This window comes from Teleopsis dalmanni, chromosome X, assembly GCF_002237135.1.
Source record: "Teleopsis dalmanni isolate 2A chromosome X, ASM223713v2, whole genome shotgun sequence".
Classification (NCBI taxonomy): domain Eukaryota; kingdom Metazoa; phylum Arthropoda; class Insecta; order Diptera; family Diopsidae; genus Teleopsis; species Teleopsis dalmanni.
In genome coordinates, this window is record NC_051848.1 from 65634445 (window position 1) to 65660364 (window position 25920).

The 25920-nt window shown below is 32.6% G+C and overlaps 1 protein-coding gene across 1 annotated transcript; it reads left to right on the forward strand.

The window, feature by feature from the left end:
• Positions 1–41: 41 nt before the first annotated feature.
• LOC119688515 (GATA zinc finger domain-containing protein 4-like) lies at positions 42–20257 on the forward strand. Its single transcript, XM_038103189.1, has 3 exons — positions 42–63; positions 8210–8391; positions 19847–20257. Exons 1-3 carry the CDS (start codon positions 42–44, stop codon positions 20255–20257), a joined length of 615 nt encoding a protein of 204 aa, XP_037959117.1.
• Positions 20258–25920: the final 5663 nt, after the last annotated feature.

The window sequence follows — 25920 nt, forward strand, 5'->3', positions numbered from 1 at the left end:
TTAATCGCTTAGTGTTTACGATAGGATAATGCTTTATCCACATGTCTATATCTATGATAGTCTGTAAGTATATTAAATGCTTAGTATATAAGCTAAAATAGTACTCTTTCTATCTTTCTATATATTTGATAGTATTTTAGTATACTTGTAGTTTAGTGCATGAGCTAAGATAATGCTGAATTTATCTGTCTGTATATCTAGTGGTATGCTAGTATATTAAACGCTTAGTGTATGAGTTAGAGTTACAGCATTATTGTATCAACTGTCTGTATATATGTCAAACTATTCGTATATTAATCGCTCAGTGTTTTAGATAGGATAGGATGTCTTTCAGTACATTTTATGGTATTTTAATGCTTACTTTATTTGTCTATATATCTGACATTATGCTAGTATAAGCTAGGATAATGCTCAAACTAAGTATACAATAAAGCCATTGTATAATATAATTAAGTTCCAAGATTTTATGGCTATAGATTATTTGTTCAATCATTTGTTCAATAAAATTGCATACAAAACAATTTTATTAATAAATCAAAAGTAAATAGTTAAAAAAGTAGTAAACAAAATACTCAGAAAATAATGCTATAATAATATTCGGTTTAATAAAAAAACAAAAACTAGAATTAAGAATATATTATGGAGGAAGCTACTGTTTAGCTTTTAATATATTACTGCATTTGAGGAAACAGACATATTAAAAATAACTTTCTAGATATACCTGGCTCATGTTACCTCATTTCTCTTGCAGCCTGTGGTTTAGTTCTAATATTGAAGAAGTTGCATATTTCCTGAAACAGCTACCTAGTTCAACCCCAAAAAGCTAGATCGGATCTATGTCCGATGATTGGACTAGTTTTTTCAATCACTTTTGGATAGCTGGTGTAAATACAGAGCAGATGAAAATAATATTAGTAAACAATTGAACAATGAACAATAAGAAACCATTTATCATCAAAAATATAGCAATATTAGCAATATTAAGTTTGCTTTTTATTTAAGACAAGTAAATCTCAGAATCAACTCTCAAATCATGTTAATTTATTATTAATTAATTAATTAATTTATAAAATTTAATTTATGTATGGAAAATATGTGAAAAAACTAACAATCACCGATTTATGTAATGTCTTTTTATATAAATTAATCACAAATAAAGGCATATCTGTCCTACGTAGTCCAAAATTCAAAACAGAACCTAATAAAATTCTTATATATGTATATGTAAAAGTATTTATAATAAAAAGCCAAAAAGTGTTTTTTGAAAATTAAAAGCAATATAAAAAAAAACTGCAAAATTTTTGAAAAATCAGATCAATACAAATATTACCAAAAAAAATCATTAATCTAAAAATAAACGCTGTTAATATATATTATATAGCCATTCATTCATTTTGAACTGCCTATAACCTTTTTGACATGGCTTTTTGTTCCAGAACGATCTATTTCACCTCATGGTTTTTTCAGAGCTGATTTGAGATTTGTTTTATTTCATATGCGTATTACCTAACTTTCAAATTAATGCGCATATACTCGTGTGCTGAAGAATACTTTTGTCTGGAAATTGTGTAAGAATGTTCCTAACTTTTGGGCTATATCAACTACATGCATTCAACAAATGTTTTGTGCTTCAGGTCATTGTCCTATTTCAAGTGAAAGTGATCTTCTATGCCTGATTTTTCGGAAATATCAACCAGATATTGATTTATAAATGGAATTCAATGACATTTATAAAACATCAAATTTTTGGGTGTGCATTAGTTATATGGTCTTAAACTATGATTGATCAACCAGAATGTTTTAAAGGTTGCAAGTAACGAAATACTTCTAATATCAGTTTATTGCTGTTCGAAATAAAATAACGATTAATTACTTTATAGCAAAAATCAAGTGGTTGGATAAGGTTAAAGTGACTCAACAATAAGGACTTAGGTTCAAATACTTAAGTACAAATTTTTATTTTCCTGCCATTATACGAAATGCTTTCTAAAGTGAATAGAATCCATTTTAAATAGTTAATAAATATATAGGATCATCTATTGGCCGTTATATGCGTTAGTAAGATATATGCTTAGCTGTTATTCTGACGAACAAGATTATTATGTATTACACTTGAAATGATAGTCTAGTTAGCCCTTTTGAATGACAGCTACATCCATGAAAATGTTAAAGTCACGTGTTGCCAAATGAGGTAAATACATGGAATGATTGTCAGTTGAAACGTGAACTTCAGCCATGAAGTGACAAGTGTCGATCAAAGGAAGTAATATTTATGCGAAACATACCATGCACAAGCTTTTCTGTAGCACAAATGTTAGTTAACATCAACAAATTCATGTTTCTGAGATCCTTAAATTCTACTCCATATACGTCAGCGTAGACTAGAATGATAACTGATGAATTCACGCAAAGTCTTGGTGAAATCTGCAGTAATCACGAATTTAGGATGGTCAACATGTTTTTCAACGTGAGAGAAAGACTTATCCATATAAGGTTCGTTCAAATATTAAAATGTTTTGATAAAAGTTTTAGCATAATGCTACTCCAGTCGTAATAACATTACTCCTAATCGCCCAAATGTTGTAAAATTTTTGAGCAGTAGGTCAGAAAATAATTCACCTCATCAACTTATGTCATTGTCTCACTTTAAATACATATTTTTAAAAACCACACTACCAATATAATAACTTCTGCTCAAAAAGTACTCGGATTTTGCAAATAAAACACACAAATTTAAATTTTATTCCATATTTATTTTATCTCCTTCAAAATATGCTCCTTCTGAAGTGAAGCACATATGCCAACGCTTAACCCAATCTTCCATACACTTTTCGTAGACCCGTGAAGATATGGCTTTTAGTTCCTTCGGCGAATTCACTTTTACCAATTCAATCGACTCGAAACGCCTACCACGAAGGGGCAATTTGAGTTTCGGGAACAGGAAAAAGTCGCACGGATCCAGATCTGGTGAATATGGTGCCTGAACGATGATAGTGGCGCCGTGTTTGGTGAAAAAATCGCGTACAACAAGAATTTTCCATAGTAAAAATCGCTAAATGCACTTGAGGTAGTCTCACATTAACAGCTTTTGTAAACAAACTAATTGACAGATGGCGCTCAAATTTGTACCATATGTCAAGAAAGGGTGTACAAATATAACATTACTTTTTTAAAAGGTCCATTACTTAAGGAATAGTTAACAAACAACAAAATCCGGATACTTTTTGAGCAGATATAGTGTGTATCCAGATTTTCTTATTACGAGACAATAAAACACATAAAATTCATTTGTAGCTTCAAGATATCTAAGCTTTTCAAGCAATTACATCAAACGCTTATTCGTAATTTTCAAATCGGTTACAAATACCATATAAACAGTTTCTTAGTTAATTCGTTTTACTACTCAATGAAGGAATCACCATATAAACTGTTTTCTAACCAAACGTGATGTATAATAGAGAACTGCAACGACTCATAATTTTAAGACTTAGAGTACACGCATAAATAAACAAATATAAATGAGTATAAATGTTTTTCTCATACACTACTTACCTATATGCATTCACATTTGCTACAGAAATTAATCATAAGTACATTCGTTAAGATATGCCGGTGCTAAGGAATCAGCATCACATGAACACGTACATATTTCTAAGTAGAGTAGCATAAATGGTAAACGATTCGTGAATTATAGCATATACTCAGGTGAGTATAAATATACTCATCGAAAATAACTTACTCGATCAGATTAAGCATTCGTAAAAATTGTGTGCGAGCGCTTTAGTTTGCTAAGCAAAAAAATTTTGTGTTTAGTTTTGTGCTTTTGACGTGTGTTGTTGTTGTTAGCATTGTAAATGCACGTATTTTGTTTGTGTTCTTAAATGTTTTATAAGCATTAAATTAATTAGGGGTTGTTTGAGTAGGAAACAATCAAGTTTTTTCTGACTGTGACGTAATACTCATAAATGATTCATAAATCATTTGCATAATTTTTCGGTCGAATATCGGTGTTTATGAGTATCAAATGGGAATAGTATAAATCATATTAAGTGCTGTCAGCTATTTGTATGCATCAGGTGGAGTCAATAAACGAAAAAGTGACTCTCTTGAATGCATATAAATGAAACAATGAAACACGGTCAATGATTCGAGTATAATTCGAGTGTTAAGTATTAGTTAACGTCAAACCAAGCCGACTGTTAAATGAGTAAGTATCTCGTCCTAAATTGTTGAACGAAGTTTACAAGTTTTTAATTTTTTTTTTGTTTGACTCTGAAAAGTTGCAATTTTTAAAGAATGGAATCAGGTGAAGCGTAATATGGTACTTGTGTTCTTTAGTCACTATGATATGAAGGCCATTGACAGTGTCATCATTCTTGAGGTGAACTTATTCCTATCATCTTTAAGTGCAAAATTGAATATTACAAATCTAGAAAGAGAAAGAAAAAAATGCATAATTTTTGTTGTCATTCTCATCACATTTGTGCGTTATTGCGTTATTGAATGTAGATCGCTAGATAACTGGTGCGTTTTACTTTATCATTTTACACAAGTATTGAATCATGTTCTACTGACACTTTTTCAAGAGCTGGAATGCCACCTTTTCATAGCCACGTCTTCCTTACAATCGTTAGGGTTTTGAAGAGCATACAAAGATCGCCGTCCCTGAGATGCACAAACATTTTGATAGAATCTGCAGTTTTAAGGTCAAAATTGACTCAAATGACATTATTACGCTCGCAAAATAGGGGTTAAATTTATGGATATCTTTCTTAATATTTAACCTACAATTTTACAATCACATAAAGCTTATCACTTGCCCGGATCAGCACTTTATTGACACATGTCATGCCTGGATTTTATTTGAGCCTTCAACCATCAACGGTTTCTAAAGCTGTTTGGAATGAGAAACACTACTAATAAGATGGACAGGTAGACCACCACGAAGATGGTAAAACGGGTCGGATTAGTGATTGACCAGACATGCTTGTAGCCTTTGGCAACAGTGGATGGTATGCTGTACTATGGTTGCACATCTTTACTTTCTTAGTTGGCCATCACAGACGTTTTGTTTTTCCTTGCAGCGTCAAAAAGCCCAGCCAGCCAGCCCGATTAATTGCTTCCTGGCGCCAGTTGGTAATACCGAGCAAATCATTGGTCACCTGATCCTTCTACCGAAAATGCAGAAGTCTTTTGCAGCGTTTTTCACCTGTGGGTACTGACATTACCAAGTCAGTTTATCTGCTTAACTATGTCAATGTCGGGGTATAGATCATACAGCTCATCGGTCAACCTAATTCGATACTCGTCGCCTACACGTAATGGACAATAAATCTTTCAAAGAATTTTTCTCTCAAATGGTCCTAACACCATCACATCACTGTTGGTAATAGTCCAAGCTTCTGCAATATACAGCAGGAAAGGCATGATAAGAGACTTGTAGAGCGTGATATTTGTTTATCAAGAAAGAGAGCTTTATTTCTCAATTGCTTACTTAGTCCGAAGTAACATCTGTTGGCATGAGTGATTCTTCGTTGAATCTCTAGGCTGACGTCATTTTTGGTGTTTACGCTGGTTCCTAAGTAATCAAAGTGTTTCACAACTTCGAGCTTGTACAGTGAAGTGGGTCTCAAGACGCTCAGGAGATGTGTTTGTTGACAGAACGTACTTTGTTTTGTCCATATTTATCACAAGACCCATTTGTTTAGCTTGTTTTTCTAAGTTTAAAATTGTCGCACTGACGGTACGCGTGTTCAGGCCAATACCATCGGCATACACAGGCATCAAACTTTTGTAGAAAATTCCGCCAGTGCAATTTAATTCTGCTTCTCAAATTATCGTTTCCAACATTAGGGTAAAGTTATCACATGAGAAGAAGTCATCGTGTTTGAAACCTCGGTTGGTATCAAACGACTCGGAGAGGTTCTTCTCGATTCTAACGGAGCTGGTGGTGTTGCTCAACGTCATTTTACATACCCGTATAAGTTTTGCTGGGATACCAAATTCAGATATAGTGACATTGAGAGTACTTCTGGTCGTAGTGTAAAAAGCAGCTTTGAAATTGACAAATGATGTGTGTCGATTTGTTTCTATTGAATCTTCTCCAGGATTTGATGCACTGTGAATATATGGTCTAGGGTGGATGTGCCAGGTCTGAAGCCACTCTGATAAGGTTCAATCAGTTGGTTAACGATTGGCTTCAATCTTTCACATAGTGCATTAAAACAGAACTTTATATGCGATATTTAAAAGACTGATCCGGCAATAGTTGGTGCAGTTTGCAGAATATTTTTGGAAAATGGGCAAACTACACTTAAATTCCAATCGTTTGGCATGGATTCATCTGACCATATCTTGCAAATGAGCTGTAGCATGCATTTTAATAGCTCTTCGCCACCAGCTTTAAACATCTGTTTTGATCATCCGGTAAACCATCGGCGCCTGCAGCTTTGTTGTTTTTGAGCTACAGCTATAATGCAACTGTTTTAACTTCATTATGATCGAGAAGCGGGACGATTATTTTATTGTCAACGATTGCAAATTTGGGATCATCTTCGCTTTCAGTCACATTACTATTAGCACCATTTAGTGGATTCGAGAAGCATGCTTTGGACATTTATCATCAGATTACCATTTTCATCTTTGCAGGAATTAACTCCGGATTTGTAACCATTTGTTAGGCTTTTGATTTTTTGATCGAATTTTCAAGCAATATTTCTATAGTCAGGTTTCTCAAGCTTTTCGTACTCACATCTTTCTGTTTCTTCCTTCTTTCGCCTGAAAAGATGTTTTTCTTCCCTTCTTTTTTGCTGATATCGTTCTTTAGTCGTGCGCGTCGCAACTGACCGATTGATATGCTGCATCTTTCTCTGCAGTAGCGTTACGATTGGTTATACCATATATTTCTTTGTCTACAGCGATGCACCACAATAATGATCCAAGTCAATTTTGGCTTCTTGGAGAGTACGTACATCCAAGACACTGGAAGCATGCTTTCTGTCTATCACAACGTGATCAATTTAAGATCTTGTGTTTTGACCAGGTGACAGCCATATTGCCTTATGTATGTTGAGATGTTAGAATCTGGTACTACTAATCACAATGTTTCTTGCCGCGGCGAAATCAAACATCATGAACTCAAATTTCTTCCTCTGTGAAAATTGGATTAATTATGGCGAATTTTTAGTTGATGGAAAATGACAGTAATTTGAGTAAATGAATCAAATATTTTTATATTGAATATATTTATGACATTAACAATGAAAGACGATATCATTTAGAAAGTTAACTTAGCCTTTTTCACAACTATTTAAAAATTGGTGCTTTAAAAAGTCGTAGCTGCTGATCTTAATTAGTGGTCCTGTTGATGCCTTAAGGTTGGTAATATGAGCTTCAGAAACCTACATTTGATTGCGTGGAGCGTTTCTTTAATACAAAAGGAAAGTCTTCTTACAAAACTTTAGCAATTTGTTTCTGATTTTTGGCAGCAAAGAAAAACGCACGATTACATGATAAGTATTTAACGTACTCAAAAAATCGTAGAAAAGTAGCAAACGAATGGAAGAAATTGATTGCTTCGCACATAAAACAGAAACTTTCACTGTGAGCTATTGTGTATTGATAGTATCCAATCATTCTGAATCAACATTTTTATAGGAAAAACCTAAAACTCTGGAGCATCTGAAACTAAAAGCAATCCACAACGGTTGGTGACTTATCCAGCTGTTTTTTTCCACCTCGACGTGATTAAAAACCAACACAAACGAAACGCTGAAGTCAGCAGAATAAATCGTTTGATCTAGAATGCATAATGCCTCTTCGGGATTGTAGCATCGTCGTGGCTAGGGGGCTTAGTAGAGTGCAATGAACCTCAGAGCGATGCCGGCGGTAGTGTAGTTACTGGTAGGGCATTGCTTGTCGGTAAGATCAATGGGGAGCATCTGAAACTAAAAGCAATCCACAACGGTTGGTGACTTATCCGGCTGTTTTTTTTCCACCTCGACGTTTTGGGATGTAAGCAAGATATAGCATTGGTCATGAATTTTTTTACGATCCACAAAAAATTATATAGTGGGGTTTCAAGAGAACGGCTTTCTCAAAAAAATTGTTATGTGATTTCCTGTGGCTACTCAAAAAAATAGACAGTTGACTTTGTAGTTAATTTCTCTATTTATTAAAAAATTTTAAAACAAAAATAAAACATTCGTAGCCGATGTTACTATTGCTGTTGTCGCTGATACTGCTGCTTTTAGTGCTGTGGCTGCTGTTGCTGTAGTTCCTGTGGCTGCTGTTGTTGATATTATTGTTTCTGTGGCTGCTGTTTCTGTAGTTGCTGTTGTTGTTACTGTGGCTGCTGTTACTGTGACTGCTGTTACTGTTGTAGCTGTAGCTGTAAAATTATTTATTTATTGTTCCAACAAATTATTTTAAATCAAACCACAAAATATTTAGCACTTTATCCTTTTACGATATATAAGATTATTTATTTACTGTTCAAACAAATTATTTTTAATTAAACCACAAAAACATTTCAGACACCACTTTATCAACTAACTGGGTGTTCCGTCCGGGAAACCCGAATTCAACTTCTAACAACTAACTCGTTTGAAATTTTCCACCTACGTTTTCACCTTTGGGAATCAGTGAAAACATTGATCATATGCGTAATGCGTGATCGGAAATTTCTATTATTTTAGGCAAAATTATTTTATTATTTTTGGTAAAATATTGACCTAGTTACCTGTTGGTAACTGCCAATATTTAGCACATGCAATTCCGTATAAAATAAATATTGAGTTCAATAGCTGAACTCAATAATATTTTGCAACAATGCTTTCACGTTGTTTGGAGAATTGACTTTATAAATATTAAAGTATAAATATTAAACCTTATTTTACATTACATTATACACCACGAAAAATGGTTTGTAAAGTAACATAATTTTTATGTTAATATATCTAGCTAGACTGGATACACAACACATCGACTATCTTTGATCAGAAACTCGCCGTTTTCTCGGACTCTTGAGTCTGCAGGTCTGACTGGTGACCTTAACTGGCAGGTCCAGTAGCAGTCTAGGATGCTTAGGCTCATCACTCATACGTCTGAGTCTACACGATTATTGAAACCTAAAGAAATAATAATCAACAGTACCCGCTGGTGAGAGAAATGGAATGAAAATACGAAAACGATACGAAAACAATAGCAGAAACTTCCAAATTAGCTGAAGTTGAACGTGAATTTCTCCGTCTTAGCCTTCTATTCGTCTGGCTAAACAAAAGAATATGGAATGGTTGCGGCGAACAGAAAGTGGCGTAGATTTTCTATTATCCAAAGAGACTAAGCAAGCGCTCATAGAATGACCACCACATGACGACCGAATAATTCTAGCAAAGTTTAAAACTAGAGCTAGAACCCTCACATGCATACAGTGTTACTGACCCACTGAAGGTACCGACCTACAAATCAAAGATAATGTTTACGTCTCCCTGTACTCTGTACTGAATAACTGCCCAAGAGGTGAAATAAAGCTCTTCATGGGCGATTTCAACGCGCAATTTGGGTCGGATAACTATTGAAGAGAGTATACAATGGATGGGTAAGCATTCTATCGGCACAATAAATGTTAATAGGGATCGTTCTACGAATTATGTAACTCCATGGACCACACCGTAGAAGATTTTTTCGTACAAATATTTATATAAAATCACTTGGGCTTCCACAGGTTATGTAACAGAAAATGAAATCGACCTCAACAAAATATATTAATTGGCGAACCGCAAATCAAATTAACTGCGATCAATATAAAATCACAAATTAAAAGAAAACGCTTTGGCGAACCGCAAATCAAATTAACTGCGATCAATATAAAATCACAAATTAAAAAAAAACGCTTTGATCTCGCCACGCTCCATTCCCCTACTGTATGAAATAGCTTTCAGTCTTTTTTGTTGATCCAAATTCCTAATACTTTGATAGTAGAAGAAGAAATTTCTGACGCCGAAACTTATTGGGAACGAGCAAAACGTGCCTTCACTGAAGCAACACAACAAAGCGTCGGTTACCAACGTCAAAATATTTCGTGGATGACCGAGCATACATAGAATCTTATAAAAAGAAAAGGTTAACAGGGCAAGAACACATCAAACAAAGCAACAGTCCCAAGCCTACAACAGTATTGCCAACCATAGAGTTAAACGCAACGCTAGAGCCGCAAACGTAGATGGCTCGACAATTTAGTAACAGAAGCCCAAAAAGCCAGCAAATCACATAGGCTCAAAGACACAAAAAAATAATGTGTCTTTATAATGGAACGTATACACAGAAATGCAAAGCCAATCAAAACTACTAGGGGTGAATTAGTGCACTCTATTAAAGATCAGCTGAGTGTGAGAAAATAATTACGGAAACCTCCTACTGGAAAATAACACCAATCTTTAGCAGGAATTATATAGTAGACATGCTGAACATGCTGCTCGCAACGATATAAACATATACATGCCTAACATCGCTGAAATCGAGGCAGCTAAAACTTAACTTAAAACTGGTAAGTCCGCTAGTCCGGACAACATTGCTTCCGAACTGCTCAAAGCAGATAAAAATTCAGCTGGTCGAATTATTCAACCAATTATTAACAATTTCTGGTCCCAAGAGTCCTTATCGCCCAATATTAAAGATGGCACCATTATTAATCTAACAAAGAAAGGTAACCTGATGAAATGCTCCAATTGGAGAGCCATGAATTTACTAAATGTAGCTTATAAAGTCCCTAAAGCCTAGACCTAATCGATAAAGTGCCGACCACATAAACAGCCTTTGAGCCGTCGCCGAACAGTTGAGTGATCGGCGATCTCCTCTATATCTATTGTTTATCGACTACAAACGTACATTCGATACACTTTTTCATATCGTCATTTGGTTTGCATTTGAATGTAAAGGCATACCGAGCAAATTGATAGATTAAGTAAAACACTTATACTCTAACGTGCATTGTTCAGTATTTCATGAAGGATGTCTCAGCGGATGAATTCAAATGAAGTCTGACATCCACAAGGATGCATGCTTTCATTATTTAATATAGTCTTAGATGTGGTTATTTCGGAAGCTATGAGCGCAGATTCGGCCTTCAAAATAAACCTACTAACCTTGATTACGCGGATGACATCTCTTTGCTAAGACATAACTTTTCGCAAATGCAAATATCGCTAAACATTATCACAAAGCGTGCACTAGCAGCTAGATAATCAATATCAGTAAAGCCGAGTATATGCATTTGAATTCAAACTGCACAACGAATTTGCAACTAAATGGCGTCTACATCGAAGATGTACGTACAAAGTTTCTGCTATCTGGAAAGCTACATTTTGTTAACGGTGGCAGTCGGCAAGATATTCAACACAAGCTATCGAAAGCAAGCGTTTGACACCCTAAACAAAATTCGGCGTTCATTCAACATCTCACAACGCACTAATATACGCCTTTACAATGCAAATGTAAAGTCAACTTTACTATTTGGTGACGAGAGTTGGAATTTATCGGCAAGCTACGCACAACATCTTCAAGCTTTTGACAATCGCTGGCTAAGACGTAGTGAACATTTTAGAATGCATCAGCCTTTTATAACTGAAGAATTAATTATGCGAAAATACAGATGGCTTGGACATACTTTAAGAAAACATTCTGATGACACCGCAAGAAAAGTCTTAGATTTCAACTCTCAAGGCAGTAGAAGACCGGAGCGCCCGCGCAATACTTGCAAGAGATAAACTGAAACCGAATTAAGAAGCGCTGGAAAGAGCTGGAGTGAAGCAAAACGTCTTGCTTTAGATAGAGTTCAATCGAAACTATTTGTTACGGCCCTATGTTTCAACTAGGAATAAAAGGTTTAAATAAACCAAAGACAAATAAACCGAGACAAATCTCGGAAGCTCGATGGAAATCTGTGGAGAAGAAGATCGCAATAATCAGAAAGATACAAACGTATGAAATCAGCTAATGTCGTTTTTAATAGAGTAGAGTAGAGTAATACATTTGCAAATGCATCATACTTATAATATGCAATTACACGACCACGTTAAAATTGGTTAAGGGGTCAAGTGTTAAGTTTTAGGAACTGCAGAAAAGTACTTGGCTTGAAAAAATGGACAGGGCTGACATATAATATCCCGATAATAAGGGGCTACTCCATGCGGTAAAATTCACAGGATGCACTGGACTTGCTTTGTTTCCAATATTTCAACATACTGACTTAAGAATAGAGAGTTCTTCAGGCACCAAGGCCAACGCAAGAAGATCAGAGCTTAATTCTTCAGATTAATGATGAGTCGGAAAATGTGCTCCAGTCGAAATTTGGAAAGATATCGATGGGTCTGAGCAGTGTCTACCCGAAAAAGCTAAACTCAAAAATTAAAACCAAAACACTGCAGAAGTGGGCGAAATCAAGATAGTAGTAGATTTTGAAAGCGAAATCAAGAAAGTCGTAGATTTTAAAAGCTTGGCGACCTTGACGGTTGGAAATGATGAGAACACGAAAAAAGCAAACGATGGTGCAATCAGCCAATGAATGGTACTGAGAAAACCTCTTTTTTCTGATTATGTGGATATGAGCGTCGATGTAAGCACATGTTTTGAATTCTGTTTGAATTCTGAGAAACATTGTCATTCATTCCGTTGAAAGAATTATGTTATTCTTTGTGAAAATATTGGTAAACTATGAAGTGGTTTTCATATTATGGCCGTACTAATAATTAAAAAAGTGCTGCTAAGTAGCACCTACACGACACTAACATCTCATAGGAATATTTTAGAGTGAGATAACTTATCTTTATTTAGAATCGTTTTATTGAAACCAAATTAATACATAGTATTATTTCTTGTTTGATTATTGGCATTAATATTTTTTTTAACAAACTCATACTAAATTGGAAAAGTTGGTATTTTTGCACGACATAAACATATTTTTCAAAATGGGTAAACTTATCTAAAGGTTTCGGACGCCACATCAGTATTGCTTTAACTTTTGTCTTATATGGTTGCCTTAACTATGATTCTATACAAGATTGATTTTGAAAATATTCCTGTCGTGTTTTTTTTAGTTTTAGTCTTTATATTAATTCTTTGTTTATAATGTTAAGAACTATGGTTAATATTGCCAAAAGTTACGGTGCTGATGAAGTTGTTCTTTGGAAAACGAAGAGAAACAGAAACATGTTTTACAATGGATGCATGACTGATGAAAGCAACAATGATGAACATTGTTTCACAAAAGCAAAAACTCATTCACATTTCTTTTGTGCAAAGCAGACAAAGTATGGACAGATAAAACGCATAGCAAACAGAAGCCCGATTTTAGAAGCAAGAAATACCACACGACTGCAGAAATGTTGTTTGGAGGCGTAAACAATTTTCTTAATTAAAGGAGGATAAAGTTTGGCAACTTATATATAAATTAGCTTGAAATCGTGTAAACATTCTTTTTCCTTTGTTTTCTTCTTTAGTAACACTTCAATAATTTTATTTGCAGAAACACTGACTTAAGATGCATCTGAATTCCTCTGAAGAGTACGTGGTAATATTAATACTAAAAGTTCGGTATGATCAGTAACGGTGTGAAGCCAACGTAGCCGAAACAGATTCGAATCGCTTCAGAAAAAGAATATTATAATGTGCATTAAAAACTTAGTAAAAAATTACATAGCTCATCCAATGAGTATATGGGTTCAAAGTTACAGAAAGTGATGAGATACGACTACATACGTTTTTTAAGAAGCTAATGAGTTAATAATGTTGGTAGCAGTTTGTTTCTGTCTTTCCAATAAGTCGACTGAACCTCATTAACAAATTCCGGATCTCACTTTCGTGCTGAATAGAGCGCTCTATAAAGCATGGTCCTCTACTTAACTTAGTGAGAAATAAAATCTTGATGAACGCTTTAAATCTCCAGGATCTGAAGCTCTGCACCTTGAACAGACTTGATAGAAAATACACAATATGCAGTTAATTTAATTTTAAAGTTGTCTTTTTAAATAATGTACTTCTTGATTTAATAGTTTATACCTCATCTAAAGAATTGAATTTATTTTGCAGTATATTCATGGCTATGGTACCTAGCTTTTTATTGGGAGAAATAGAAAGATATTGTTCTTAAGATTAAATTTATTTACCAGTAGAAGAGTACAGCTACAGAAGCCATTCCTTCTTCCAAAAGGGAAAGAGGAGAATTTGGGGAAGCAAAAATATTTATCTCTTCATTTATAGAAATTTTACTGAAAACATGAAACTTGTATTTCTTAAAATAAATAATTTTTCAATAATACTTTAAAATTCAAAATTTACATTTTGACGATTTAATAAAATATAGATGTTACTCCAAAATCGTTTAAAAGTCAGAAAAAGAATGTAATACTTAATAATTGTCTTACATTTAAAAGTTAACATTTTAATCAGCTACATTGGTTCGTGCAGTTTCTTTCTCAGAATTCCACTCTATGAAATTTTTAGATCCCTATTCAGTAAGGATGACTAATGCAACCTATCGCTGAAAACTTTAAACACCATTTTTGTTTCTTTTAAATCGCTGGCGAGCAAATTGCACCACTTTTTAATTGCGTGCTCTGACTATTCTTATTCAGGGTTAGAATTGTTACAACACCTCCAGAAAATTGTTTGAGGAAATATCTTATCTATGTTTCCAGAATCAGTCAAGAGAAATTATTATCTTATTCGCGGACTAACGCATATGATTTTAGATCTTGAGGCAGTTTTTCATAATTGTAAATATATTATCCTGTTTGATACACTTTCCTGCTAGATCACCGAATATCTTTTCATAGCCAGTTAAACAAATGGTAGAAATTTGTTTATTGACTCGCTTTTCCTACTCGCCTGTTCAGTAGGGAATACGACTACCTTGAGTAGAATTTTGAACCACCTTTCTACTTCTATAAATCGTCGAAATTCTTTCTCGTACGCTCTTCTACAGATAAAATCTACACTGTATTCGATATCAGATTGTTTTACTGTGTCCAATGTTTATAGTATTTAGTTTCTTTATCTCTTTTTGTCATACAGAAATCACTTTTAATCCGAAACTCATCTGTAACTTTACTAATAATAGTTTTAAGATTTAATAGCTTTAAGCTCTAAAAATGTTCATTGTATAGATTTTGCTATACACTGTATTTTGCTATTACTCCTTTGAATGTTACGTTTTCAGTGTCATTTCACCAGAACAGAGTTATATCAAACAAGATTGGTGTAGCAGTTCTTATAAAAATCGAATGTGTTAGTGCAGAATTGAGGCACATGTATTATCTGGCACTTTTCCTTGGTTTCCCTATTCATTTGATAGCATTTTCAGTATCATGAACTTTATGATAGTTCATGATACTGATCCATTGCCATAGAAGTTTATGAATATCCCCAATTTCATTGTTTTCACCAGAAGCCTTACTGCAGACATTATTCAAAGTCACTACCATAAATAGAAATGTTTAAATTGTTTAGTTGAACTCGCGATATAATCTTGGTACGCACTGTTGTGAGCAACTGAAATGCTTACATGGATATCTTTATGCTACAAGAAAGATGAATATTACTGGAATTCTAAGTGGTGCTTCACATTAGGATGTAAGTAATCTACTTCGACCTACGCTATAGCCTATTGTCGGTTTCAAATTATACATTTAATTCAACATCCAGCAAACATCAAACAAAAATGGTAACTATCGGAATACTTAATGAATTATTTAGGCCTTTTTTAGGCAAATCTATGTATCAAGTTCAATTTACTGAGACTCTAAGCGCAGAATAAGTGTCAGGCAGAAATCTTCATAAAAATATTACATTGTCATACTACATAAGCTGCCCTATAAACTTTATCAACTTCCGCCTACTTATCCCTGGTGAAACAGGGAGTTAATGCAACTGCGACGCAACCCTGACATTAATAATTCAATACAACAAAACTGATAGGCGACGTGACCATTTCAAAGCTATATTCAATTGATTATAACAAAATTCTCAGAAAGTCAAAGAGAACAGCCAAGCAAAAGTATTACTGTCAGATCAAAAGCGTTACATAAGCCGCATTCCTGCAGAAGCCACCCATTAGCTGAAATTGCCAATAATCTTTTTGAAAGGTTTTCTAAAGTCACGTTAAACAAAAGGTAAAAACTACATCAAATAAGTAGATTTTCTTAATAGCACTATGTTGTAGACGTCTATTTTAAACATCTGACACGGCTTATCACACTATCCAGAGATTAGCAACTCAAATATATGATGTCCTATGATGTGTTTGTAGAATAATTTGGAAGTCGTTAATAGGAACCCAGCCTTTCACTTTTTGAATAACGTGCATAAATGCAGTTTTCCATTCAGCATCTTTAACGCGATTCCCAAAAGAAGTGAATACAATAAGGGCGAATTTATAAAAGTTGCCCGATGAGTTTGGTTAGTTTATCGATATACTGAACTTGAAGTTTGGCAACATGATTTTAGCGTTTAAGAATCCAAACGTGGTAATTTGACCACCAATGTCTTGTTGGAGTCCCTATTGTAATTATGCAGCAGGATTTCTTCATAAAGTTTAAAACAATTCATACATTGACTTATAGATTGCTAGAATCAATGTGGAAGGTATTTATTGAGTTTCTTCTTCTTTTGTTATAAGCAGGGTAATATTTTTTTAGGAATTCTTTGCTGTTGAATTCCTTTGAATGAAACATAGATAATTTACTATATGCTTGACTGTTTTGACACAATACTTTCAATTGTTTTTCTTAAACCTAGTACTCATATCCATTTCACTTAGGTATGAAAGTATTTTCTACTATGTCCGAATTTCGAAAAATATTTTTTTTAAAAGGAGTTTTAATAGAATTCTTCCTAATTATTAGGGTAAACTTTAAATAAACAAGTTAATCAAGTAGTTTAAAATCGTATTGAAAAGCAAGTAAAAGAAAAAAATTTAGGGACAGAAATCGTGCTTGTGGAACCCATATACCTGTAGTGGGAAAATAAAGGGAAGTTGTCGATATATAGGTATTGAATGACATAACTTGGATTATTAAAGTTAGATGTGATATACTATATACTAATATAAATGTATGTATGTGATAGTAGTAGGCTGTATAATAGGTTCACCACTGGTTGTTCGTGCGATATTAATGAGATTGAGAATATAGAAGACTGTTTGGGCCGCTTTCCAGATATAGAAGTGTTTCATATACTGTCTTGAAATAAAACCATAATATCCTACAAGGAGATTAATAATAACTACACAGAATAAATCGGCAGTTCAATGGTCGATGGTAAATATTTTTATAAAAAATTGTATAACTAAAAAAGATAAGATTTAAATAAAATCATGAATTTTTATTTAAAAATAACAAACGTCATATTATGTACGGTATTATACTAATTACACTTCAGCACAGTCGTTAATTTGTCATTAAAATTTGTATTTATTTATTTAAGCGAGAGATTATACCAAATACAAAAGTCGAATTCACAAGTATAAATACACGTTCGTACATACATACAAATATGATTACATACATACGTTAAATTATGTTAAGGCTTTTTTCATTAGTTTGTATAAGGCAACAAGTAGATATACAAGTCATTAAATCTGGATTAAAGAGGAACCTTATGCTTTATCGTGGATTATTTAAGTGCTATAGTAGTTTTCTGAATATCTTTTAGTTATAGAATTGCTTTTTACTTTTGCGACAAACTGCAATTAATTACGAACTTAATAATTACATATTTTAAAATCACTATTTTAATTTAATTTTTTATACGTGATTATTAACTCACATATGTATTATTTGTGATTATTAAAATTTAATAATATTTAACAGCAAAGTATTATTATTTATTTATTAAATTTTATTTGTAATAAAGTTCTACGACTCAAAGCCAGGCGATGATTAGTCATTATCTTAATTAGTTAGTCATTACCTTAGCTATTAGTCATTAATTTAGATTAAAAGACAGAAAGGGAATACCATATAGAAAATTTATTAAGTTAAATTTAAATGAGAACGTATTGGAAATTCCTTTACGACATACTTCTGTAAACGATGGGTCGTTTAAATACAAAAAATTTTTTCATAACGAAGCCAAAACAGAATCCATAATCGATTAAACCATGCACTAATCCACTAAAATATTTAAGGATAATTAAATGTAATAAATCAATGCGTATAAAACAGATGTACAAAGTATAGAGATATGTTGTATACAAAAATGTATTAATAATAATATAAAAATAATATTTTATATTTACATTTTAAATTGTACTCAGCATCATCACCAGTTGTACATTTTACACATCAGAGTAAATGCACTATGTATACATCGTATACACATACATATATACCAGAAATGAATTAATATTTTATTTTCAAATCAACGGGAATTGAAAATTAAAGACTTTATTAAACAAGACCAAGATTAAAGATTCAATGCAGAAAACTCGAAAAAGTGCGTTCTGAGATTTTCAACGTGTATGCATTGTTGTGATATGGCACTTTTAAACCGCAAAGACAACACTTTATATCGCGAAATTTAATGTATTTATTCATTTGAGACCTCCGGCTGAGAAAGCAACAACAATACCTGAATTTTAAAAAATCTGACTTAACAAAATATTCAAGCCTGTCTGCTTCATTTGCTGTTAGTTATCAACGAAAGCAACAGCAGCTGTAATGCTGCCATAAATACTACGGCCACAACACTAACAACACCAACAACACCAACAACACCAACAACACTAAAAGCACTAACAACAATTACTGACTAAAAAAGCGGACGGTTCATTTATGCCCCAGGCACTGGCCATGAAATTGCAGGGTGGTATATCAAAAATTAAATTTTGCATCCTATTTGGGAATTTGTCTTCAAATTCTCTGTTTGTTCTACGTTCTAGGTTGGCCTGCACGGATGCCCTACTATTTTAATATTATACTTTAAGGTGTGTGTAGCGACGTTTAAATCTGACCGCTCTTGATTATATGAATCTTTATTTAAATGGTTGTTTGATTACCAAATTTGTGTGTGTTAAAATTGGTGCCCATCTAACACACTCCGAAAGGTATATTAAGGCTAATTTAAGAATTAAGTTATATTGACCGCGTTAATTATAACGCACACATAACCGCACAGATGCAGTTCAACAAAAGAACTGAGTTTTTATTTGAACCTGAACGATTTGTGTAGAAAAAGGTTGATTAGTTTTAAAGTTTTGGTTAACACTTGCCTTCAAATTAGGCTAAGGCAACACATATTCCTAATTTATGTTGTATTAAATAACTTAATTTTACGCCCTGGTAGTAACTCTATATTAGGATTAACCCATTTCGGCTCAAACGGTAAATTTCGTTATCAGTATTTTAGTCAAGTATTTAGTTTTTCTATATATTGGATGTGAAAATGATTGAGTTGTATTATTTATTGCTATATTTATGAAAAACAAATAAAATTTTGCAGATTTCAAAAATTTTTTAATTGATTGTAATTAAACCACGAGAAAGTAACCTTTAAACAGTTTGTAGTAGTTAATGTATTATACTGTTCAGATGAAAACCTAAAGTTTACGATATATATTTAATGAATTAACCGATAGCTATAATGATAACGATAGCGATAACGATTGCAATAATGATAACGAAAGCGATAATGATAACGATAGCGACAGCGATAGCGATAGCGATAACGATTGCAATAATGATAGCGATAATGATGACGGTATCGATGGCTACAACGATAGCGATACCAAAAGCGATAACGATAGCAATAAAGAAAGCGATAACGATAACTATAACGATAGCGATAACGATAGCAATATAACAATAATTATTATGATACTGATAACGATAGTGATAACAATAGCTATAACGATCGCGAAAACTATAACGATAACGATAACGAAAATAATAACAAAAGCAATAACAATAGCCATTACGATAGCGATAACGATAACGATAACGATAGCTACAATGATAACAGTAACCATAGCGTTAATGATAGTGATAACGAAAGCGATAACAATAGCTATAACGATACCGATAGCAATAACCGTAACGATAGTGATAACGTTAACGATAGCGACAACTATAGCGATAACGATAGCAATAACGATAACAAAAATGATAACGAAAGCGATAACGATAGCAATAACGATAACGATAATGATAACAATAATGATAGCGATATCGTTCGGTATCGTCTGATATTGTCCTATATGATATGAATATTTTTTTTAAACCAAAAGTATTGCTGCTACTGATATAAAAATTTATTGATATTTGTCCATAGATAAGAAAATAACAATAAAAAATTGTAATCCTTCTTAAGCTATGAAGTAAGATTTTGAAATAAACGCATATAAAGTGTTCTATTGTGATCCTTATTTTGAAAAGATGTTTTACTGAACTATCATATAAGATATTACATGGTTAGATTTAGGCTTGATAATTTTTAATAAGGATGGGTTTATAGCCGTTAAAATTTCTTGAATTGTGAATACTTACTGCTTGGATTTAACGATTTAACCTATTTTTGTGCTGAGGAGTATTTTTCAATGAGAGAATATGTGTTTACTGTCATATTCAGTTAGTGCAGTTCACTACACTATATACGACATATACGAGTAATCTGGAGTTTTGTTTATAATTTTAATTGCCAATTGTTGTTGCTTTCAATGGAAAATGAACAGCAAAAATTATAAACTAAACTCTTGAATTCAGTATAACTCTAGAAAGACAGATTTTGTGCATTCAAAAAATATCACTGCATTAGGTAGTGTTTAGTAGAGAGGTGTAATAGAAGCATACTTTTTGGAAAAAGTCGAAGGCAGGACACAAATCATTAATTCTGATTGGTAGAACTATATGATCATCAATTTTTGTACATGTAAAAATAAAAATTTGAATTTAGAAAATATGTGGTTTCAATAGAATAATAGGAAGTATTTTTAGTTATGTACAGCAAAGTAACCGAAAATTACCCTTAAATGATCCAATATTGTAAGACATTCGGTGATAGATATTTGAATGATGTGGTATCTGACCGGTAATGTCGATTTCCAAATTACACATTGAAATAAAAGTTTGGTCAAAATATCGTTTAAAGGGGTATTGTGTTAATGATAACTTTTGAAACCAAGAAAGGGATAAACTTTTATATTAATTGAAGAGTTTAAAATGAAACAAAGCATGTCTTAATAAAACACGTAACTTATTTTAATGTAATTAAAAAATTACATCTATATTTAGCATACATTTAATTACTATTTTCATTTATTGTGTATTATAATTTAGTTTCATGATTTAATCATTACCTTAGTGGGAGATCAAGCCATATATTCTAGTTCCCCAAATATGCTCAGTTTCATATACGGGAATGGGTGTATTTAAGTATATTGTAGAGAAGAACCTGCTTTATAATTTTTTATAATTTATAATTTTTTAATTTAAGTTTAAACACGAAATTATATGTTCTAAGTTTTCAAAAATGTGGGGTAAGTACACGTTTTTCAATTTTACAAACCAGCTCATTGTGTTACCCCAACTCTAAGGTTTGTTGGTTATCTAAAAATATAGTAAATCAATAGTTTTAAACAAATAGCCCAATTTGTTGTTATTTCCCAAAGATAAAACTGTTTAGTTCTGATAATCACATCATATTAAATACTTAGATAAATTGATTTACCGTATTAGTTCATTGTTAAATAACGCTATTATCTCATAGCCTATGATCCACACTTCAGCTTTAAACATATGTTTGAATTTGGACTACCGGACTTGCAAAAAATAATATTAAAAGTTTATGCGAAATCGTTTAATGGGATCGGACACTGGACCGGAATGGGTTAATATAAATTTTTAAGCACGTCTGAAAATCGGACAAAACAAGTGCTTTTCCGCCACATTTCAAATCTGAGTACAGTTAATCTGAATAAAAAGCATATCATCATTGTTTGGAGCGAAGTATCTAAATCCGAAGCAGGGTGCGAATTGAATATGTTAACGTATCGTCTGTACAAATATTAATATTCTTTTATCGTACAACTCTGTCATATATGTTACATGGGGAGAATGATATGAGCATTCTTCTGTCTTCTTTAAATTTATCTTATTCCTCTTCCAGCTCTTTAAAAGTATTCCTATTTTTAAGTGCTAAATTGACTGTTAAAGTTTTTTGTAAAATTATGTAGATAATTTTGTCAGATATAGTGCGATATGCATAAGACATCCTTCTGGCATGGAGTCTATGCTTTTTTTGGGAAAAAATTATTATATTTGCGCAGATAACCATCTATATTTGAAAACTGTTCTATTTATCTTTTGCTTAAATATTAATATCAGTATCAGGATCTTCAGTATTAGACATTAACTACGATAGAGCAGTAATTGTACTGGACACTGTTATACTGATGACTTCAAAGATCATTTTTGTATCCAGTATTATTGAATCACACTTTAAATACGACTGTGATGTTTCATGCGAGTTATATACAGTTACATTTAGTCCATCCCAAGAACTTACTGTACTTGTTAAATTGTCTTAATTTTTTGAAACAGTGAATTTAGGAACAGGGTTGCTCATTTAACGTCTGATTGTGTCACTATAATACATACAAAAAAGTGGGTCTCAGTACCAATCCTTTAGGAACAGCTTCCACTATCATATCTGAAGTCTGGCGGAAATTATATATTTCAATATTATACTAGTTTTATAGCTGCTATTATTGGTCCGCGGAAGATATTTGATTTCCCTCCTATCAACCATACCTGGGAGGTATTCCCCTATCCGCCATCTGGAGACGCGCCCTCTAAAGATGTTAGACTCCTCCGAGGGAAAAGAATATTTTCATCTAACTATAACCCTGTTTTCTAAGGTTGGCTTTTTGCTCCTGCTACATAACGTAAGATTTATTCAAGGAATGTGATCAAAAGTAGTCTTAATACGTACACAAACAGAGAGCTTAAACGAATTGTGTGTCCTAAGTGCGGACTTGTCTTGTTTTTCTACCAATTTATGTTTCTACGTAGTCTTGATTTGTGCAAGAGTCCGTGATGGCGTTTCTGTATTGAAAGTTATGGCATTTGTTGGCATGTCTTTATACTGTTGATATTGCTTAAACGTTTGCGCTCATGCTTCAAGAAGATTATTGCCGGCCGTATAATGTTCGTTCTTGTTTCATAATCCACCATTTTCTTTGTCTTAATCAAGTCATTTTTTAACTGTTAATTTTTTTTTTCTAAACTTTTCTTTATTTTTTTACGCGTTCTGTTGAAGTCACAAGGAACTAATGATAGTTTTCTTGGCATTAAAAAACCTATTGGACCTAATGTCTTACCATTAATTTATGAGTATCTCTTTATTTAAAGAATTAATTGACGTGGTGCTTCAAGCGATAGTCAAAAACTTATAGTGGGCTCTAAAACGAACTGATGAAATACTATATAAGGAAAAACTAATGTTCGGTTTCTTTTTCTGTTCACGTTTAGACATTTAAAACGTTGGCATAAATACATCGTCAGTAGAGGGAAAGATGTAATGATATAAAAAAAATCAATAGAAGATCAGATTACTAATATATCATTTTATCGAATTTCGGCTTCCTGTTGAAACAATCGTTATTCCTTTGAGTTAAAATGCTCGTAAGACAAATTAGACATAATTTAGTGATTTTTCCAGAAAATGACATTGACCCAAATCTGCAGACTATGAAGTCAATTATAGAAGCCTTTAATTTAATGAGTTGAATCTTCATAGAATTTTATGAGACGTAATAACCGGAACGCAGAAATAGCCAGAGACTATACAAAATGCTTTATAAGCAGATATAAAAGTATATAAAGATATTTAAAAATCTGTTGAAAGTACAGCTTAGTCATCATAAGATGAGAGGAGATTAGTTAAATGAATAAAACCCTACACAGTTTTGATGACTAAACTGTGTAGGGTTTCTAAATTGACCGGATGGCTAATATTGATTTGTTTCTGAAACTATTTCGTGTTCGTAGTCAGAGGAAAGTCTACTGGACACAATATAATTAGCTCATCATGGTGAAAACAATTCTATAAATGCTTTAAGTGATCTTAAGATTTTGTCTGGTCTATGACTACATTCCACACTTTTGGTGCGGAATTTGTGGATTTGTTAAATCCATAAGCTTAATCTTGCTTTAACTTTATATTTCAAAATGCATGGAAATAATGTAAACAACGTTCTAAATTAAAATACTCTAAAAGTTGTATTTATCATGGCGGCAAATCTTATGAATCAGCTCATCATAAGTGTGTTAGTACAGTTGAGAATGAAAAAAAAACTGAATGTTGCTGCTTTATCATTCTGTAATAGCGTCCATAATCCAACGTCATACGAAAGCATAGGTTGGATAATTTATAGAGCGTAAGTTTTGTCTGCCTAATGACGCAATAAAAGCGTTTATTGGCAATAGTAATTTACCATCTAATCTCCAGACTGAAATCATTGCTATTTGTTGCGGTTAAAACAAGGATTGTTACATTCAAACATCTTTGAATATTTTTCATGTGTGCGGAGTTAAGGTCTGGCACGGTGGCGAAGCCAGCTAGCTCGTCAGAAAATGGGGGGGTCATTTACTCCGCTATAACACATTCGAACCGTAACAAAAAAAAAAATAAAAACAATCGTGCCAGAGAATATTGTTCAAAACAACAAAAAAAATTGCAATAAATGTGATCAAAGTAGATCACCAAAAAAAAAAACAAGGAAAGTAACAATAACAAAAAAATACAAAACTATTTCCTTGTAATAATGAGTCTACCAGTATTAGTCCGTATTGTCTATGTCCTTGTCTGTCAGTTGGGACCTACCCACCCTCACTACTCTACCGTAGTTACCATTGAGCTGATGTAAAAGGTCCTACTAAATTCCTTACAGCTCCCTAATTTTCCTAGTCGTCCCTGTCCTGTCTAACTCATTTTTATTTTTACCTCAATCTAACATTGTCCCCTTCTTCAATTTCACCTGTCACCTATATCTCTTAACCTTAAGCCATCATTTGTTCTTTTATGACATGCTTAAAAAAAAAACAACCAATTTGTATTATATAACTACTATATTTATCGTCTAATCAAAACAAAATAATGTGAATTAAAATTAAATAAAATTAAATTTACATATTTTTTACGTTTAATTTATTACAAAAAAATTTTTAAATGCTAGAAATAATAAAAAAATAAAAAAAATAATTTGAAGTAGAAGATAAACAATTTATATTAGCGAAAAAAAAAAAAAATTGATAATAATGGAATAAATCTTATATATATATACACTTTAATTTTTGTTTAAAGAGAAAGAAAGGTGTAATATGTATGTATACCTACATCCACACAAAAAAATAAAATTGCAAAAGAAATCAAAAGAGAAAAAAAAAAAAAACAAAGAGAAGTATTATCTATAACACTCTATAAATGCGTTACTCTTACACACAGGTTCGTTGACTCCTCGTTGATGACGTCACCAGCAAGATCACCTGCAAATAGAAACAAACTAATCCCTTTATTTCTTTTTCCCTCTTGCACTCTTAAAGACCTTAACAGTAGATAATCACTGCCTTTATACATACATATCTATTACAATTTCAAATTAAGTTTACAAAAAAAAAAATTATTTGAACTGGAATATGCAAAAGAAAAGAATATCAAAAAAATCATTCTAAAAATAAATAAATTAGTTATAGAATTATTTCGGATTCAAATATTAACTACATGGAATGTTAAAAACTTAATGTTAATAAGAAACTTGTGAAAATTATATTATAGAAAAACATTATAGGTATATAACAGGTATATTAATATTATTTAAATAGTATATTAATATTATTTCTTTTTTTTTTTTTTTTTTTTTATTAATTCGCC

Bases quoted from the DNA above. Each gene is read 5' to 3' on its own strand.
- LOC119688515 (XM_038103189.1), top strand. From the start codon at position 42: ATGTCTATATCTATGATAGTCT. The intron at 64-8,209 runs GTAAGTATATTA...AAACATTCGTAG, and splicing joins GTCTATATCTATGATAGTCT to CCGATGTTACTATTGCTGTT. The intron at 8,392-19,846 runs GTAAAATTATTT...CGATAACGATAG, and splicing joins TTACTGTTGTAGCTGTAGCT to CAATATAACAATAATTATTA.